Source organism: Chinchilla lanigera, unplaced genomic scaffold (genome assembly GCF_000276665.1).
Source record: "Chinchilla lanigera isolate Chin_1 unplaced genomic scaffold, ChiLan1.0 scaffold00055, whole genome shotgun sequence".
Lineage (NCBI taxonomy): Eukaryota > Metazoa > Chordata > Mammalia > Rodentia > Chinchillidae > Chinchilla > Chinchilla lanigera.
In genome coordinates, this window is record NW_004955456.1 from 3,567,766 (window position 1) to 3,588,313 (window position 20,548).

General features: G+C 42.1%; 2 protein-coding genes across 6 annotated transcripts in view; both read left to right on the forward strand.

Annotated features, from left to right (window-relative positions):
- Nucleotides 1-15,086, forward strand: part of Ddc (dopa decarboxylase (aromatic L-amino acid decarboxylase)) — a 69,073-nt gene extending 53,987 nt beyond the window's left edge. For all 5 annotated transcript variants that reach the window (XM_005396603.1, XM_005396601.1, XM_005396605.1 and 2 more), the window contains 2 exons: nt 12,776-12,992; nt 14,670-15,086. In XM_005396603.1, the coding sequence (XP_005396660.1) occupies nt 12,776-12,976 (201 nt within the window). In that variant the 3' untranslated portion in view covers nt 12,977-12,992; nt 14,670-15,086. The remainder of the gene's footprint in view (nt 1-12,775; nt 12,993-14,669) is intronic.
- A 5,338-nt stretch (nt 15,087-20,424) lies between these two features.
- Fignl1 (fidgetin-like 1) overlaps nt 20,425-20,548 on the forward strand; it is a 6,370-nt gene continuing 6,246 nt past the window's right edge. Inside the window, exon 1 of the mRNA XM_005396606.2 lies at nt 20,425-20,492. The gene's annotated coding sequence lies outside the window, so the exon portion shown is untranslated. The remainder of the gene's footprint in view (nt 20,493-20,548) is intronic.

Consider the following 20,548-nt stretch of genomic DNA (forward strand, 5'->3'; position numbering starts at 1 on the left):
TTTGTTGACTGATATTGGGTTATTTAGAATTTTCATATCTTCGTGATTCAGCTTCAGTAATTCATTTGTACCTAGGAATCTATTTTTTCTGTGTTTTCCATCTTACTAGAATAAAAGTTCTTGAAGTAGGTATTGATGATCTGGGTTTCTGCACAATCCATTGTGATTTCCCTTTTTCATTCCATTTTTTTTATTTTAAAGAGAAAAATTCAAAACAAGATAATAGGAGGATAACAATGGTTAATATATTGCATATTGTTATCTTTAACTTAGTTCTTCAGAGTACAAGTTATAAGCATTTAATTGTCCAAACAATATTAACACAAAACTTCCTTTTCAATGCACTAAGAGAAATTAATAGTATAATTATCTTAACTATCTTATAGATAGGTAGATAGATAGATAGAAATAGGTAGATACAGATATAGATATTTACTTTTCACTTCTTTCTTTTCTCCTTTCCCCTGTCCTCGTTTCTCTTTCCTTTTGACCAGTTTCTTCCCATTTTACAATATGTATTGTACCTTTTGGATCTTATTTACTCTTTCAGCTTCTCACACTAGGGAGACAATATGATGTTTGTGCATGTGCATCTGGTTTATTTCACTTATGAGTATGGTCTCAAGTTGCATCCGTGTACCTATAGAAGTCTCCAGTTTAACCTCTTTATGACTGAGTAGTACTCCATTGTATAAAAAGACCACCTTTTTTTTATCCATTCCTCAGTTGATGAGTATTTGAGTTATTTCCACATTTTAGCTATTACAAATTGTGCTGCTATAAACATGGGTGCACATATATCGATATGGTATGATGTTTTTAATTCTTCTGGGAAGATGCCCAGCGTGGGAATAGCTGTATCAATTGGGACCTCCAATCCTAGTTTTTTTTGAGGAATCTCCACACTGATTTCCACAGTGATTACACCAGTCTACACTCCCACCAGTAGTAGAGAAAGGTTCCTTTTTCCCCACAGCCCCTCCAGCATTTGTTATTGGTTGACTTCTTGATAATAACCATTCTTTCCAGGTTGAGATGGAATCTCAGTGTTGCTTTAATTTGCATCTCTTGAATGCTCAGTGATGTTGAACATTTTTTCATATATGTATTGCTGTTTGTATTTCTTCATCTGAGAATTGTATCTACGTATCCGATGCCCATTTTTGGATTGGGTCTTTAAATTTGGGAGGTCTGATTTTTTTAATTCTTTATACATTCTTAGTAGTAAACCTTTGTCAAGGAGCATCTGGCAAACATATTTTCCCACATCGTGGGTTCTCTCTTCCCTCTGTTAGTGGTTTCTCGTGCTGTGCAAAAGCTTTTTAATAAGATGGGATCCCGGTTGTTGATTCTCTGTGATAGTTCCTGTGTGAAGGGGGTTTTATTTGTAAAGTCTTTGCCCACACTAGTGCCTTCAAGAGTTTTGCCTATTCTATTTTGCAGCAGATTTAATGTTTCTATTTTGACATTTAGATCTTTGATCCATTTCAAATTTAGTTTAGTGCGTGGTGAAAGATATGGGTGCAATTTTAATCTTTAGCATGTGCAAAGCCAGTTTTTCCAGCACCATGTACTAAACAGGTTATCTTTCTTCTAGTGAATGTGTTTGGTACCTTGGTCAAAGATAAGGTAGCTGAATGTGTCTGGAACTGTTTCTGCATTTTCTAATTTGTTCCATTGATCTTCAGGTCTGTCGGGGTTTCTTTTGTCAGTATGATGCTGTTTTTATCACAGTAGTTTTATAGTACAATTTCAAGTCAGGGATTGTAATGCCGCCTGCCTTGCCTATGTAGTCCAGAACAGCCTTTGCTATTCTAGGACTCTTATGGTTTCAAATGTATTTTAGGATTGTTTTTTCTAATTCTATGAGGTATGCTGTTGGAATGTTCATTGGAATTGCATTAAATCTGTGTAACAGTTTTGGAAGTATGGCCATTTTCACTATATTGGTTCTTCCTGACCAACAGCAAGGGCTATCTTTCCTTTTTTTGATAATTTCCTTTTTCAGAGTATTCTAGTTTTCATTGTAGAGGTATTTTACATCCTTTGTTAGATTCATTCCCAAGTATTTCATTTTTTGAATGCTATTGGGTTTTTTTTTTTTTTTTTGTAATGTTTTGTCTTTTTGAGACAAGGTCTCACTGCACAGTTCAGGCTGGCCTTGAAGTCACTTTGTAGCCAGGCTGGTCTTGAACTTGAAATGGTCCTCCTGCCTCAGCCTCCCAAGTGCTGGGATTACAGGCACCTCCCACTACACCCAGCTGGATGCTATTGTGAAAGGTGTTGTTTCTCTAATTTCTCGCTCAGTGAGTTTGTTTTTTGTGTACAGAAAGGCTATTGATTTTTGAGTGTTGACTTTATATCCAGCTATGCTTCTAAATTTGCTTAATAAATCTAACAGTGTTTTAGAGGAGTTTTTGTAGGTCAACTATGTAGAATATCATGTCATCTGTTAGTAATGATAATTTAACTTCTTCCTTTCCTATCATTATTCCTTTTATTTCTTTCTCTTGTCTAATTGCTCTGGCTAAAGTTTCTAGGACTGTGTTGAATAAAAGTGGAGACAGTGGGCATCCTTGTCTTGTTCCTGATTTTAGAATGAAAGCTTTCAGTTTTTGTCCATTTAGTATGATGTTGGCTGTTGTTTTGTCATAGATGACTTTTATCAGATTGAGGTAAAAACCATCTATTCCAATTTTCTGTAGGGTTTTTTTTTTTTATCTTGAATGGGTGCTGGAATTTGTCCAAAGCTTTTTCTGCATCTGTGCAGATGATCATATGATTTTTGTCCTTTGCTCTGCTACTATGGTGTATTACATTTATTGACTTATGTATGTTGAACCATCCCTGCATCCTTGGGATGAATCCCATTTGGTCGTGATGTATAATCTTCTTGATTCTGCTTGCCAGTATCTTATTGAAGATTTTTTTCATCTATATTCGTTAGGGAGATTGGTCTGTAGTTCTCTTTCTTAGTTGTGTCCTTCCCCAGTTTTGGTATCAGGGTAATGCTTGCTTTCAGGAATGAATTTGGGAGTATTGCTTCCCTTTCAATTTCATTAAAGAGTTTGAGAAGTAGTGGTGTTAGGTCTTCCCTAAATTTCTTGTAGAATTCAGCAGTGAATCCATCAGGGCCTGGGCTTTTCTTTGTTGGTAGGTTTTTAATTACATCTTCAATTTCATTGATCAATATTGGTTTATTTCAGATTTTTATATCTTCTTGATTCAGCTTTGGTAATTCATATGTATCTAGGAATCTGTCCATTTCTTCTGCATTTTCCACCTTATTAGAATACATGTTTTCAAGATAGGTATAGAGGATCTTATGGATTTCTGCAGGGTCCATTGTGATTTCAGTCTTTTCATTCCTAATTACATGGATTTGAGTCTTTCCTTTTTTGATAAGGTTGGGTAAAGGTTTATTGTTTTTATTTAATCTCTCAAAGAACCAACTCTTTGATTCATTGATTCTTTCTATTGTTTTCTTTGTCACCAATGCAGTAATTTCTGCTCTGATCTTTATAATTTCCTCTCTCACGAGCTTTTGGCTTGGCCTGCTGTTCTTTTTCTAGAACTTTGAGGTTCACCATTAAGTTCTTTATTTGTGCTTGCTCTGTTTTCTAGATATGGGTATTCACTGCTATAAATTTCCCTCTTAGGAATGCTTTTATTGTGTCCTATAAGTTCTAGTATGTTATAGTGTCATTATCATTTAATTGTAGAAGCTGTATAATTTCTACTTTAATTTCATCTGTGACCCATTAGTTGTTCAGGATGATGTTATTCAATTTCCATGTGTTTATGAAGTGCTTGTGGTTTATTTTGCTATTGATTTCCAATTTTATTGTACTATGGTCTGATAATATGCACGGGATACTTTCAATTCCTTTGCACTTACTTAAGCATGTTCTATAAGCTAGTATGTGGTCTATTTTGGAGAAGGTCCTGTTTGCAGCTGAGAAGAATGTGTATTCTGATATTGTGGGATGGAACACTCTGTAAACATCTACTAAGGCTATTTGTTCAAAATTTGGTTCAGTTCTAATATTTTCTTGTAGATTTTTTGTCTAGTTGATATGTCATTTCGTGACAGTGTGATATTGAGATCCCCCCATACAATTATTTTAGTGCTTACTTGACTTTTCATGTCCATTAATATTTGTTTTATATATTTGGGTGCACTGGTATTTGTTGCATATATATTTATGATTGTTATCTCTTCCTCTTGGATTGTTCCCTTTCCAAGGATATAGTGACCTTCTTTGTCTCTCTTAATGAGTCTTGGCTTGAAATTCACTTTGCAAATAGAATAGGTGCCCCTGCTTTTTTGGGGGTTACTGTCACATGGAGTATTGTTTCCCAGCCTTTGACTTTCAGTCTGTGAATTTCCTTTTGAATTAAATAGGTTTCTTGAATGCAGCATATCGTTGGATCTTATTTCTTGATCTATTCTGCCTGTCTGTGTTTTGATTGGTGAACAAAGACCATTAACATTGATGGTTATAACTGACATATTTTGACTTATCTTTGTCATGTTATTTTCCTGTTGTTGGCTACCCTCCTTTTGTCGCTCCAGCTGTTTAATTGTTTGCCTTGCCTGGTGGATCCCTTCTGTTGGGGTTCATGGAGTTATAGTCCTGTTGTCTCTTTCTAGAATGTTCTCCAAAACTTTTTTGAATGCTGGTTTGGTGGTCATAAATTTCCCTAGATGTTCTTTGTCATGAAAGTATCTTGTTTCTCCATCAGTTTTGAAAGATAGTTTGGCAGGGTATATCAATCTGGGTTGAAGGTTCTTTTCCTTCAGAGCCTGAAATACTTCACTTTAAGCTGTCCTTGACTTGAGGGTCTGTGCTGAGAAGTCAGCCATGATTCTGATGGGCTTTCCTTTATAGGTGATTTGTTTCTTTTCCCTAACAGCTTTTAAGATTCTATTCTTGTGCTGAATTTCTGGAATCGTGATTATGATATGTCAGGCTATAGGGTTTTTTTTAAATTGTGGCTAACGGGGGTTCTATATGCCTCACTTAACCGTATGTCACATTCTTTTTCCCTACCAGGGAAATTTTCTGCCATGATACCATTTGTGCTATCTCCTCCTTTTTCATTGACTCCAATCAATCTTAAGTTATTCTCCTTTGCCTCATCTAGGAGCTGCTGGATTAATTTCTCATGGCCCCTTAATATTTTTAAGGAATCTTTCTTTTCATGATTGCCAACCACAAACCTGTCTTCTAGATCTGAGATCCCGTGCTCATATTTACTTTCAATGCAATTTGTATTCTCCTGGATATCTGTTTGAATCTGCCTTATGGATTCCATTTCTTTCCTATTCCGAGCATTCATGCATTCCTAATTTTCTTAAGCTCCTCTATTTTTTTGTCTATATCTGCTCTAGAGTTACTGAGCATGATTTTCTTTGTGGACACCATCTCTGCAGTTATCTGAGAAATTATTTCTGATTTGATTTTTTTCTAGAGCCTCATTCAATTCCTTTGTTGTTACCACTTCAGAGAGGCCAGGTGGGTGGCTTTCGGATTGTCCCACCTCATTGCCCCTTGGGTTTGCCTTTGATGAACTGGATGCCTGGGTTGCATCTTGTTTAAGTGTCTTCTCATTTTCTTTTCTTTTTGTAGTTTAATTCCTGGGGTGGTGTTTGTAAATTGCATATGAGATATTGCTTTATTGCTTTATTTAGAACTCTTAGGAAATGACTACTTTTCTGAAGTATCTTCCAGGTGTAACTGATTTGGGGGTTTTGAGTGTGTCACAAGACCCTACATCTTCAATTTGTTGCAGATGAGAAGTTGCTACCTGTTGGGCCCAGCCACTGGTTCTTTGGCACTGTGCTATGGTATTTTCCATGATCCTTAGTCAATCTCAGTCTGGGGATACCAGGAAGAATAGCTGTTTAGAACAGTTATGTCACTTTTGGCTAAAGCAGTACCATTAGCAATAACAGCAACAACAATCACAGCCTAGAAAATGGCAAACTAAGTAACCATTAATTTGCCACCTTTAACCATATGAATTTGATTTGTGGTTATATAAAAAAATCTAAAACAGACCAGAAAATTATATGCAATATATAAGTCCTTAATATGTTAATTTTACCCTCAGGGGTTAGAATTTAGAAGGGGTTAGGGAAAAATAGAGAGATAGAAGAAGAGGAAGCAATTAGAAGTAGGGCTGGAGGTCAAAGGGAGATCATACCAACTTTGGGAAACTGGTGCAGAAGACTGGAGAGAAAGCAAGAAGGAAGAAATAAAAAGAATAGAACAGGACCACAACCACAAAGAGGCTGGAAATCATGTTCACACTCATATATAAACAAGATCAAACCATGAAGGAGAAAAAAACCAAAAATATAAAACAAAAAGCAAACCATTATAACAGAAAAAATAGAAAGAAAAGAAAAAAGTCTACTTGCAGGCTTGTCTCTGCTGTCAGTGGTAGACAACATGTGGAGACAGAGTCCCAATCCATACCAATCTATCTCAGCAAGCCAGCAGTAGTTTTTGGTGGGATAGTGTATAATCTCAGTGAGTCTGCACCTTCTGGCTGAGGCTAGACCCATTTGCCCTGCATCCATCAGCACACCTTCCATGGGCCTGAGCCTAGCTGGAGGTGTTGATTGAACCAGCAGCTGCTCTGAGTTTTGAGCTCAGCTGGCCCCTCTTCAGGATGGCTCCTGACCAATGACTGTCTCACTTGGGGTGACTGATCCCTCAGCACTCACCACCAGCTAGTGCAGTCTTTCATATCCACTGCTCCCTCCACTGCTGTGTCTTTCGGTGGAGGCTTCTGGGGTCACCAGTAGTCACCGTGTGTCCGCAGGTTTGAATTGCTCCTCTTGCACAATGAGTCCCATCTAAGAGGGAAGGTGCTGCTGGTTACCTCCTTCCTCTTTGTTTAAGTTTCTCCCTTCACTCTCTCCCTGGGCTTCAATTTGCACCTCAGATCCTTCCTTGTGCCTCATTTCCTTCCCTCTTGTCTTCCTCACATTGCTATATTCCAGCATCTGGACAGCAATGCTCACAGAAAGTTTTTCTCTGCTGGTTACCACTCTGCCATCTTGGTCTAATTTCACCCTTTGCATTCCCAGTTGCATAGATTTAGGTCTTTTCCGTCCATTTTTTGAAAAGTTTGGAGAAGGGTTTGTCTATTTTATTTAATCTTTCAAAGAACCAACTCTTTGATTCATTAATTCTTTGTATTGTTTTGGTCTTCTCAATTACATTAATTTCTGCTCTGATCTTTATAATTTCCTCCCTCATATGAGCTTTGGGCTTGACCTGTCCTTTTTCTAGAAGTTTGAGGTTCAGCATTAGATTGTTTATTTGAGTTTGTTGTGTTGTCCTGATGTGAGAGTTCACTGCTATAAATTTCCCTCATAAGACTACTTTCAGTGCATCCCATAAGTTCTGGTATACTGTATTGGCATTATCATTTAATTGTAGATATTGTTTAATTTCATCTGTGACCTGTTGGTTGTTTAGGAGGGTGTTATTTTATTTCCATATGTTTTTGGAGTTTCTGTGGGTTTTTTTTTGCCATTGATTTCCAAATTCATTGGATTATGGTCTGATAGTATGCATGGGATAATTTCATTTCCTCTGCATTCACTTAAGCATATTCTACAGGCTAGTATGTGGTCTACTTTGGAGAAGTGTACAGCTGAAAAGAATGTGCATTCTGATACTGTGGGATGGAACACTCTATAGAGATCTACTAAGTCTATTTGTTCACAGATTTGGTTCAGTTCTGGTATTTCTTTTCTGTTTTTTGCTTAGTTGATCAGTGGGGAATGAAGGTCCCTCATTACAGTTGGGTTAGTGCTTATTTGATTTTTCCTGTCTGTTAATATTTGTTTTTATATGATTGGGTGTCCTGATATTTAATGTGTATATATTTATGATTGTTATTTCTTCCTCTTGGAGTATTCTCTTAACCAGTATGTAATGAATTTCTTTGTCTCTTTTGATCAGTCTTGGCTTGAAGTTTACACTGTCTGCAAAAAGAATAGATACCCCTGTTTTTTCCAGGTTTCTGTCACATGGAATATTGTTTTCCATCCTCTGACTTTCAGTCTATGAATTTCTTTTTGAGAAAAATGTTTTTCTTGTATGCAGCATATTATTGGATCTCATTTCTTGACCCATTCTGCCAGCCTGTTTCTTTTGACTAGCAAATTGAGACCATTTACATTGATAGTTGCAGCTGATGTCTATTGGTTTATCCTTGTCACAGTATTTCCTGTTTCCTGTTGTTCCCTGTCTTTCCCTTCTGTTTAACTGCTTGCCTTGTCTGCTGGCTTTTTTCTATTGGTGTTCTGGGAATTGTGGTCTCTATCATTGCTTTCTAAAATACTCTTCAGAACATTTTTGGAGAGCTGGTTTGGTGTTCATGAATTTCTTCATTTGTTTTTTGTTATGGAAGCATTTTATTTCTCCATTGATTTTTGAAAGATGGTTTTGCAAGGTATATCAATCTGGGTTGGAGACTGTTTTCTTTCAGGACTATAAATAGAGACTCCAAGCTCTCCTTAAGGGTTTGTGTTGAGAAGTCCATTGTGATTATGATGGGCTTTCTTTTATGGTTGATTTGTTTCTGTTCTCTAACAGCTTTAGACATTCTGTGCTTGTGCTAAATTTCTGGAATTTTGTTTGTTATATGCCTTGGTATAGATTAATTTTGGTCATGGATAATTAGAGTTCTTTTCCATGCTTGGGAAGTTTTCTGTCATTAGTTCTGTGAACAGGTTTTTTATGGTATCTGTTTTATCTCCTGCCTTATCATTGACTCTGATCCACCTTATGTTTTTTTTGCTTTTTTTTTTTTGTACAGGGAGTCAAACTCAGGACCTTGTGCTTGCCAGGCAGGCACTGTGCTGCTGACCTATATTCCTGGCCGTTTTTCTTTTTTACATCATCTTGCAGCTGTTGGCTTGATTTTCAATGGTGCCTTGCTATTTTTAAGAAATCTTTCTTTTTGTGATTGCTGACCATAATGCTGTCTTGTAGATCTGATACTCTTTTCTCACCTTGGTTCAACTGCATATACTTTCAGTGGAATTTTTAATCTCCTGGATATCCATTTGAATTTGTTTCATGGATTCCATGTGTGTTCTTTTCCATTCTTTTCCTAAATTCTCCTATTTTTTAAATTTGTGTCTCCTATTTTTAAAATTTGTGTCTCTAGATTCACTGAGCAAGGCCTCCTTTTTGAGCATCATCTTTTCTTTTATTTGAGAGATTATATCTGATCTGATTTTATCTGTAACCTCATTCATCTGCTTTTTTACTTTTGCTGGTACCATTTCAGAAAGGCTAAGTATGTGGCTTCTGATTTCCTCTAGTTTGTTGTCCCTTGGACTTTTCCAGAGTTGGCTGGAGGCCTGGGATTGCATTTTGCCTCTGCATCTTGTCATTTTCTATTGTTTAATTTTAATTTATTTTCTCTGTTGATGCTTGTAAATTTCTTATGGCAGGTAGCATTATCACTAGTATTGAGGCATCCCTAGGAAATGTGTATTACTCAGAGATGTCTTCTGGGTATAACTGGCTCCTGGTCTTTGTGTCTGTTCCACAATCCCACCTTCCCAATTTATTAGGGATGAGAAGTTGCCATCTGTTTTGCTTAGTACCCAATTTTTTGGTACTGGACTCTGGTGATGGTTATCACCCCGGGATTGTCATATAAGGCAGAAGAACTGATTATAACAGGTATGACATCTTGGTGGAAGTGGTCTAATTAGCAACAACAACAGCATCGAGCAGAACCTAGAAACTGACAAACTGTGGTAACTATTAATTTTGGTAGCTTTAACCACAAGAGCAAGGTCTACAATTATATAACAAAATCCAACATTAACCAGGAATTTGTATGCAGTGAGTTTCCCCCTAGTAAGATGATTTTACCATGTGGTAATGGTGGGGATTTAAGAGATGTAGGGGACAGAACAGGGAGGTAAATGAAGAGAAATATAGTAGAAGCAAAGTTGAAGGACAAAGGATAATCACTCAAGCTTTGGGAAATTGGAGAGAGAAAAAATGGAAGAGAAAGTGAAAAAATATTAAAGGGAACCAGAAAGGCTGGAGACAATGTTCACTCACATGGAAATATTGAAACATCAAGAAAAATAGTTGGGGAAATAAGACAAAGAAGGCAAACCGCAAAACAATAAAAGTAAAAACCTAAACAACCCCCCGCCCAAAAAAGCCGGGCAGAAAAAGGAAAATGAAACAAAGAAAAAAAGGAGAAAAGCAAAGCAAAGCAAATCAAAAATCAATAAAATTCCTCTGGCATCCACGGTTCTGTGGTAGTGTCCAAGTTAGAGTCCAGATCTGTGCTGGGTAACCCCACAAAGTCTCCAGTAGGATTAGTACTGGTTAAGTGGCTGATCTTTGCCTCCAGATGTGGATGTGAGGGCTGGCGCCAGAGTCATCGGTCAGCAGCTTTCTCTGTGTCCCTCAGTGGCCGTCCAGTTCTTTCCTCTATTTGTATCTGCATCTTTCTCCCTGTGGCTGTGTCACCCTGAGGCAGACAGCATGAGGCTCTCCCAGTACCAGCGACCACTGGCCCCTCCCAGCACTTGTGTAGCTTCCTCTCTTCCACTCCTGCTGGCACATCTCTCTCCTCTCATGCTGCTGCTCACATGGCGGGGGAGTGCTGTAGGTCAACTTGCTGCCCCTGCTGCTGCTGTGGAGTTAGCCCAGGGCTCCTACTTCTCCTTCATCTCTAGCTGAGGGAGTGCTGACTTCCCACTGCGGCCCAAAGCTGCTTAAATCCTGTGTCCCCATCCCTCTCTCATGCTGCTGGTCATAGGAAGGAGGGATCATGCTGCTGTACTTACTACCTTCACCACTGCTTTGGTCCCTAACCATGTTGTTCCTAGAGGTTCCAGTTACCAACTATGGTACATGACCAAAAAAAAAGAACAGAAAAAGTGGTGGCCCATGGGGCAGGGAGGAGCTTCTTGATCACTCTTCCCCTGTGTGTGCTGGTGAAATTTTGTGCCAGGCTCCAGTGTTCTCTATTTCAAGGAAGGTAAAGAGGTGAGGTGCCTTATATCTCAAACCTTTCTTGTGTGGTTTGAGTTTGCCCTTTACTGCAGTCCATCAGATTTTTGGGAACTTCCCAGAATGTCAGCTCCTACTCCGCACACAGGGAGCCATGCGCGCTGGTTCACTGTTTTATAAGTTCCTATGTCTATGTTTTGTTTGATCTACAAGTTTCTTATTTTGAAAATCAAGATTGATTTTGGCATCAGGATGTATATCCCTGCCTTTCTTTCAGCTACCTGTGTTTTTAGTTGATTTTCTTTAAGTAACTCCAGTGTAGCTCCACCTCTATTCAGCCGTAGTTCAGCTCTCTCCTTGCTTTGTTTTCTAACCTTCTCCTTGAGCAAGACCCAATTCCTCCAGACCTGGTATGCACACAGACAGTTTGTAGATTGCCTGTGACCCTGTCATGGTGTGCTTGGGCACCCTGGGAGCCAGGCTGAGACCCACAGCTAGAGGTTGGGTGGATTTGCCCAAGGCCAAGGCCACTTCCAGTGTCCAGCAGGTGTTTTGCTGGTGTGATTCTGTCCTGCAGACTGGATGCTTCCCTCCTCACCAGCTGTCTTAGTTACTTTTCTCTCATTGTTGAGATAAAATACCTGAGGCCCAAAATTAAGGAAGGAAAGGTTTATTTAGCTCACAGTTTGTGGAGGTTTCAGTCCATATGCAGCTGGCTCCAAGGCAGAGTGGCACATGGCAGAGGGCAACTGTTCATGGTGGTAGAAGACAGCAAATGCAGCAAGAGCAAAAAAGGGAGAAGCGTCAGTGAAAAGAACAAGCTGCCCTCCCTTCCTTACATTGTATGCAAGTACCTGCCCCAGGACGGGTGCAGCACTCACACCCATAACCCCAACAATCGACCATGGATCAATCATAAACTCTAGCAGCCTGCCCCATGACTGCATGAGGCTTTGGGGGGACATCCAGACACAAACCATAACACCAGTCTTTCTGCCCTTGACCCTGAAGACTGGGCCAGGAGGAATAGCACAGTCCTGCAAGGGTCTCAAAGAGGGTCTTACGTGTACATCCAGCCCTTTCCTGCATTTGACTGCACTGTATGGTTTAGTGGATGGGGAGCTGCTGCATGAGAATAGATAGGCAGAGGTGTAGAGGGGGCGGGCTGAGAGGAGCTAGGACCTGGCTACCTGTTCAAGGCAGGCCTAGTGGGGAAGTATGGCTTCCCATGTGTTGCTTGGTACAGACCTGTCATTCCTGGGCACTCAGTGGGCATAGTGGGACCTGGCCCCTCTGCCCTAGGCTGGAGAGCTATTCTCTTCCAGAGGGCCTGTCCTTGGTTCATGGGCATCTTTCCTGGATTCTAGCAATAGCTTGACTTTTGTACTTCCTCTGCTCTGTTGAGATCTTCTTCTCTTTTTCAGGGAGTTGAAATCACATGGCTTGAGCATATCCATTTGTAGAAGTCACCTAGTCTAGGGATCTTCATTTTTCTAAATGAACTTGGACCTTGGGAGGATCATCTTTTGACAGCACATTAGAACATGGAAAAATGGTCTTGCAGAGAGAAGAGGTGGCCTTTTGGGCTGTGTCACTATTATTGTTGGACTTTTTCATCTCCCAAACAAAAGGCACAGCGTGGCCTTTTCTTTCTGTATCTCAGTCTTGCTAGACTTTGGCTGAGATCACGTTGTGATGGGTTGGTATTTTAAGACATCAGAGGGATGAGCACAGTTTCTCACTTTTATTCCCTCCAGGGTTCCAACCAGCTGAATGAAACGCTTCTGAAAAGAATAAACAGTGCCAGGAAAATCCACCTGGTCCCATGCCATCTCCGGGACAAGTTTGTGCTGCGCTTCGCCATCTGCTCCCGCGAGGTGGAATCTGCCCATGTGCAGCGGGCCTGGCAGCATATCCGAGAGCTGGCAGACGAGGTGCTGAGCCTGGACAGGGCCTGAGAGCCGAGCCGTGCAGGTGAGTGTGGCCCGGGCTAGGAACACCCTGTCCTGCCAGGAGTCCTCATCCTTGCCCTGCCCCAGCTCTGCCACTTAGCGCTGGGGACTGAATTCCATCCCAAGAATTAAAACCATAGCATGTTCAGCAGAAGTAAAACGAATGCTACTGCTAGTGATGCTTTGAAAACTTAGGTTTAGACCTTTCATTGTCTGATATGAGAATATCAGTCTCCATAATATCTGTCCCTCGCATCTCCCCAAATGGCATTTATTTAGGCAACTTACTGTCACACCAGGCTTCTAGATTAAACTGGCAGGCTTTAGATAAATGAAAGCAGGAGACAGGAATTTCCTGTGACTGGTGTTTTCTGCCCAAATGCAATAGTTTACAAAAGGAGCACATTTAGACTCCTGCAAGCGAGGAACGGGGCCCCAGCAGGATAAGCCTGTGATTGGCACACGGGTTACTCAGATGTCGTGTCAGCCACAGGAACGATTTTAAAGCTACGCATGTGGGAGCTGAAACAACTGCACAGGCTTTTCATAGATGAAGACAGGTGTGCAGTGCACTGGAGTTCTCTTTTCTCTGTCATTTTTTGGTCCCGCTTGAGGAAGAGGGCAGTGGACACCTCTCTGTGACCCTCCTCATCAACTTCTGCTTCTCTTTGTTTCTCACCCTCATCTTCTGTCTTATTACAACCTACGGAGGATGCAGGATCTAATGTATTGTGTAACTTGACTGCAGGCAACTTTATCTTCCTTGCTGCTAATTATAACTGTGAATACCTGAAATATAATGCTCAAGAATCAAGTTCAAAGTTGCATTTCATTATATGAGTGGCTCTGGTGGCTTCAGAAAAGTGAGGCCAAGGTAGCTGCCTTCCCAGTGGAAGTATGCCAAGAAATCCAATAAGAACCTTCCTCTGCTTCTGCACTGAGAGACCTCCTTCTCCAAAACAACTCCCAGTCATATCTTGAACATCTCTGGAAGGTGTTAAGGAAGGGCTCATATTTTGAAATATTCATTTTCTCTAAGCATAAGAAATGCATACAAAACAAAACCTCCTTGGGCAGACACTCCTAGTGAACATTCCATGTGTCCAGCAAGGATCTTATCAGATAAAGATCTTGTATCAGATAAGGATCTTAGTCCCATACTCAGAGAATAATATACAAAGCTGTGGCTCCAGAAAATGGTCAGAAACAAAAGCACATTTCTGACAGAAGCCACAAGTCCTGCAGGGCCTTTATACTTCCTGCAGATTCTAAAGAAAAACTGGGCTTCATATTCTTAGAAGTAGGTGGGATACCATAGTAAATTATACTTCAGGTATATTCTGGTCAGACTTACCTGAACAATGAAAAGTCTTAGTACCTTGGTTTTATTCTTGTGCTTATCTGAGGTTATCATATCAGGTCCACATGGTCATAATTTTGAACAAAAGTGTAAACTATTCCTATTTTCCAAAAGGGGGGAAATTAGCAGAGATTCTAGTTGGTATTGATAAAATTTGTCATTAGAGCAGCAACGGCAACTCCTGTCTTTCAGTTCAAGCTATTTTACCTCGGACAGTTGCCTCCATTATACTGCAGAAACAGTATATTCCTTCTCTATTTTCAAATAGGAAGTATTCAAAATTGTCATACTTTATTTTTGGAATGCAATCACATGTTCATGCTATTTCTCTCTCTGTAGAGACCAAGAGTTGAGTGAAAGTTTATCTGAAAACTGGAACAAGAAGGATGTAAACATTGTCCCAACTCCAGGGAACGCAGCCTGTGTGTGGCCTCACGTCTGTCTCCAGAGTTAATCAGACTTGTGACTATCTTTTCCTGTGTCTCACCAGTGAAGAAATATTTATTGTATGTAAAGTTAATCCAAGTGGCTATACCTTTTACTCATTATTTCGCTGTGGTATTTGTTGATTAAAAATCATGTCGCTTGGTGAAAAAGACAGTGAGGTATTCACACTCTCAAAGCCATCAGTGATAGCAGAAAAGGCTCAGTGAAGTACTTTCTAGGGCTGTGATCGTGACTTGAAATTATACCTGTGGTCTTCAAACTGTCCTGTCACATGGCTAAATGCTTAATAAACACCTGGAATGTTCTGCTGATTGTGTCAGGTGATCATCTTATTCTACACTGTATCACACTGATTGTTGAGATGCAGACATACACTTCAAAATGGCCAGATATGCCATGCTTAGATATCTTTAAATGGCATTTATTCCACACAAGCTCACCAGGAGCCTACCATAGGTCACTCACTGTTCTAGATACATTATTCATAGTACAGAAGTGTTGCATGGGGATAACTTCAACAAATTCATAACCATGACACATCCTGGATCCAATCAATGAGATCAAGTTCTTCTTGTGTGATGTTCTGACTTCTGGGGCCTTAGTTTCCCTGTGTGGCAAATCCATCATGCCTAATAAACAACAGAAGGGTGCTCCTGTAAATATCAACTTCAATAAGGGGTGGTGCTTAAGTATCCCCTATATTTATTTGGAACCATTTTCCTTTTAGAAACATGTTTTTGTCCCAAGATTACCTACTTCCCCTGGAGACTCAGCGAAGACCTCTGATCTGTGTACATGTCACGGGACGATAGGGTGTTATTCAGAAATCCAGAAACGTTATGTGTGCATGGTTCCCACACCTGATTTGGTTATCCATGAATCAAACCCGACTTCTGTCACAGTGTGGGTACCTAGGATGGTCCATTGGTGCACACAGGGCCTCTGTGGCAGGACCAGTGGAGTGGGCACTCAGATCACTGGACTGAGGCCAGGCTGATTAAATCTTAAAATGAGATTGTTTTGCACTCAGGTGTGTCCTTGTGCTAGGACTGCTGGAAGGCTCCAAGATGCGCCACTGAAGTCGCCAATACCAGCCCTCAGCTGTTTTGGAGCGGCTCTGTCCTGCCTGTTCACAAATGTAGTTTAGGAAGATGGCGGAGATGAGTTGGAGGCAGGAGAGTGGGTAGCAGGTGCACTAGGGCTGCTGCAGGCAGGAGGTCGGCTGAGGGCTGGAGCACTCCTCTCTGCACTGGGCTCATCCTTTGGGAGCTGAGTCCAAGGCCAGTTTAGATGCAGTTAGATGCAGACCCAGCGGAGATAAGATCTTGCATGACTGCTGGCTCATTTCTAGGTCATCCCATCATTCTCAAGGTGCATCTCCAACATATCACTCAGACCCCAAACCACCCAGCCCTAGAGACAGGAAGAAGGGCTTCCTCCCAGTTTCCATAACAAGAACACTCACAGCACTTGCTCTAAGCCAGGCATTACTGTGCTTGATTTAAACTACCAATACTTTGAAATTCCCAGAGCTTAGTGCCCTTACTGCTTTACAGATGGGAAAAGCGAGGTTTTGAGAGCTTTGGTGACCTGTCCCAGGTCGGTGGCTGAGCTGGGACTGCAACCCAGTCTGGCTCCAGAACCCACCCTCTTGTCCATTACAGTATGCTGGGCAGTATTCTGTGTGCTCCCCAGAGTTACCCGTATGATGATTGACATCCGGATGCCCCGCAAAGCCTAGTGCTCAGAGGTGGCACATTTGGAAGGTGATCACACCATGGAGGAGACATGCTCAGCAGAGCTGAGCATGCAGTGAGGAGGCAGGGTCTGGCCGGAAGAGTGGTCACGGGCTGTGACCTGGAAGGGTGTATTTCCCTCCCCAACTCCTCCCTTGGTCTCTCTGCTTCCCCACCGCCATGACACAAGCAGGTTCTCCTCCGCTGCCTCTACCATGCCGTTCTGCCTTGGCGCCAGCCCACCAAGGACTGCAAACAGGAGACAAGGTAAACCTCTCCTCCTGTAAGTGCTGGGTGTCGAGCATCATGACTCAGCACCAAGAAAGTGACTAAGGCAGACCCACAAGCTGCCCTACTGATGTTTGTTCCCTTTAGGAAAAGCCCCAAAGGTCTATCAGGGTAAAGTTTTGGTATCTGACCCCAAGCAGGCAGACAATCCCCCAATGGTCCAACATGAGGAAGCTTTTACCGGCCTGGACTATTCAGACTAGTACATGGTCAACACACAGCATCCTATTTACCACTGCATTCAGCCGGGTGTCCTAACAGTGTACTGACCAGGGTGGGGCAAGCAGCAGAGGCTGGCTTAGTGGCCTTTGGTGGCTGTTGATCACAGTACCCAGCTCTGAAGAGAAAAAGCCCGGGACTGAATGGAAGGATGTCAGGTGAGGAAGGGTGAGCGAAGTCTTGACAGTTGTCTGCAAATTTTACCCTCCCTCAAGTTTGAATGGTCCACCTTGTCACTCCAAAGAGCAAGTGACATAGGTTTTTTTTTAATGTGAAGAAAAACTTAAGCTATCAGCAAATGGAATGTGCCTTCCCATAGTGCAGTGTGCTCTCCACCACTGTAGGTCACCAAGTAAGGATGCAAAACCTAGAGCTGGGAAGTGGGAAAGACATTCTTCCATAAACAAAAACTGGGCTGCAATGCAGGAAACTCTTAAACTCTGTCCTAGGTCTGAGATTCCAGTATTCTCTGAAAAGCAGAGAATTTGGCCAAATTATTAAAGAACAAGGAGAAAAAGCCTAAAAGTAGGAAAACCACGAAGGTGGGTCATTTTTCAGTGCTGCACTCTATTTGGGGCACCCAGATGGGAGGGACAAACAGGCCTGGCACAAAGACAACACCCCGTACATGGGCAGTGCTAGCTGGGCCAGGCTCTGGGCTGGCTGTTCTACGCACTTTGTCTAGATTTATCCCCTCTGCTGTGGCTGGTGAGTAGTGAGAAGAAGAAGAAGGCCCAGTACTGTTTCCTGGGGCTGCTGTAACAAGGACCACAATCTTGCAGTCTGAGGACAACAGAAGTTCCTTCACAGTTCTGGACACCAGAAGCCCAAACACAAGGTGTCAGCATGGCTCTACTTCCAGCCTGGGCAGTCCTTGGCCATGTAGTCCCATCTCTCTAGTCTCTGCCTCTGTCCTGCATCTTCTATGTGGTCTCCACCTCTTCTTCCTAAGGCCATCTGTCATACTGGGGTCAAGCCTCCCATAATCCTGTATGAACTCATCTTGACGTGACTAAGACTCTGTCTCAAAATACGGTCAGGTAAACAGATCTGTGGGTTAAGACTTCAACATAACTGTGTGTGTGGAACAGTTTAATTCATACAATACCAAACAGGAAACACCGAGAAGCACTGACTGTGGTTGGTCATTGAAGAAAATGACCAGAACAGTTCCATACTGCTCTATTATGCCACGTTTCAGGTATGAAGCAAGAATTGTGAGAGGCCAGTGTTTTGAACTGAGCTAGGCCCCACAGCCCAAACCAAAACAGAGTCATCCATGCTAAGTACTTAACATAGCCAAACAAACTTTAAGGAAGGTGGATCTCCAAGCAGATCAATTTATTTTAAAAGTACAAGGTTCACAGCAATCAATCAGAGAGAGTTCAGTCTATGGGAGTCAGCAAGAGTAGGAAGTCGTACTGTTTAATCCTTACAAGGAAACTAACATGTGCTGGTACATCAGGTTTTTCTTTTGTTCTGTTTTCTTGTTCTCATTTTAGAAAATCCACTGTTCTGCCTTTAACCAGTTCACACTCTTGTTCAATCTTGCACAGTGATTCATGAGGCTGTGCTGATTCATGAATAAAAGCTAAAAAGAATTTTAAATTTGTTGTTATTCTGTCTTTTAATACAGAAAGGCACCATCTCCACTCACCAACTTTGTTTACGCTGGAGATGCCATAGGTACCTCCCCAGGCCTCTTACGATTCATTCTATGTGGCCCATGAAAATCTTGTACTGGAATTGTGCCTTCCACTGGCTTCAGCTTGCCATGTCTCATTTCCCTGTGGGAGGGCTACCTACCCTCCCCAGTCTTCACTCTTCTTCGCCATAGTTAGGGATCAGAAAGGTTTGGAAATCAGTGGGATTCCAGCCACACTGAGGGAATTCCACAGGGAAAAAAAAATTGGATTTAAATTTGTTTGCTTGTCTTGTCATTCCCGCTTCAACCCACTCACCTCCTATGCTCACCTCTAAACACATCTCTTTAAACTTATCGAAAAGCAAATCTCCTAGCAGAAAAGGATGCATATTACTTGGGACCCTATTATCCCGATGCTCAAAAACAAATGAGCTCACTCAACTGTACAACGGCATTATCTGAGACCATGTTTGTAAAACTCATGAATATGGAAATGAGCAGCCATCTCCCAGAAGCCCTCAAGAGGACTGGCACGGTCTGCTGTGTGTGGGTAAAAACTTCTTCCTTGCAGGTTCAGCAACTTCTACCCAGAAGACAGAAGAATAAGCTACACCACCTGTGTTCTGAAGAAAAAAGGTAGTAGTATCTGCAAAGCTCAAGCAGTAAACTCTTCTATATTACGCTGAAGCATTAGGAGATTATTATAATGTGTCCCACTTTTTAGCTGAACAAATTTTGATACAGCATATAGGGTCTGAATAACAGTATTGTATTAGAGTAACAGCACATATGGTATCACAGCTGGTGTTGAATGTGTGCCACATGCCAGATACTTTCACAATTTAAACAGTAAGTAATGCATCTCTTTTATTTTCCCTTCTAGTACTGGGGACTGAACCAGGGCCCTCACACTGAGCTACCTCCCCAGCCCTTTTTATTTTGTGACAGGGTCTTGCTAAGTTGCCCCGGCTGGGCGCTTCTGCTGGTGGTCCTTTCAGTAGCCTCCTGAGTTACGGACGTTTATTCTTGTCGAAAAGGAGATGGAGAACCTGCCGTAGATTGTGGGGTGTGAGGGCGGGCAGGCACCATGCGTGAGCACGCCGGCCTGGGATGCCTGGGATGAGCACCTTGAGTCCATTAACGGAGCTCCCGCCCTTCCCTGCCTGTGGCACCAGGTGAGTTCAGGTGTTGGGTCCTACGTGAACCCTTCCAGGCTCCACCAACTCTCACCACGTCCTTGTCTTTATTTCCGAGCACTTTTTGGTTTGCGACACACGGAAAATACATTCATGGTGGGGAACTGGGACGTGCACATGTCGCATCTCGATCCTTTTTACTTTCCTTTCCTCCCTCCCCTCTCCCTCAGTCTCCAGATCCCCGTCTCCTTTTTAAAAATGAACCCTGTGCACCATGGGACGAACACAATCTGTCACTTAAGTTAAAGCACCGAGACCCCTGGCGCCTGTAATCCCGCACTCGGAGAGGCTGAGGCGGGGGGATCATAAACTGGAGTCCAGCCTGAGCGACTTAACGAGACTGTCTCAAAATAAAAAAGAGGGGGATGCGGGCGTAGCTCAGTGTGAAGGCCCTGGGTTCAATCCCTAGGACTGAAAGGAAAAATAAATACTAAACAAACCGTGGTAGGACAGCTAATACGGAACAAGCGCGACCCCAGCAGCCCCACGGGAGTACGTACGTACGTACGTAAATACGCACGCGCGGCTCAGCGCGTCACGCCGCGCAGGCGCACTTCGCTCAAGGCGCATGCGCACGGCGTACCGCGCGCTTTTCGGAGTCATTGGCGGCCCGGCCAGCGGCGCGTTGGAGGTGGTGTTGGGCCGGGTCTGGCCGAGGCCGGGGTCGGGGGCGCGGGCGGGCTCGGC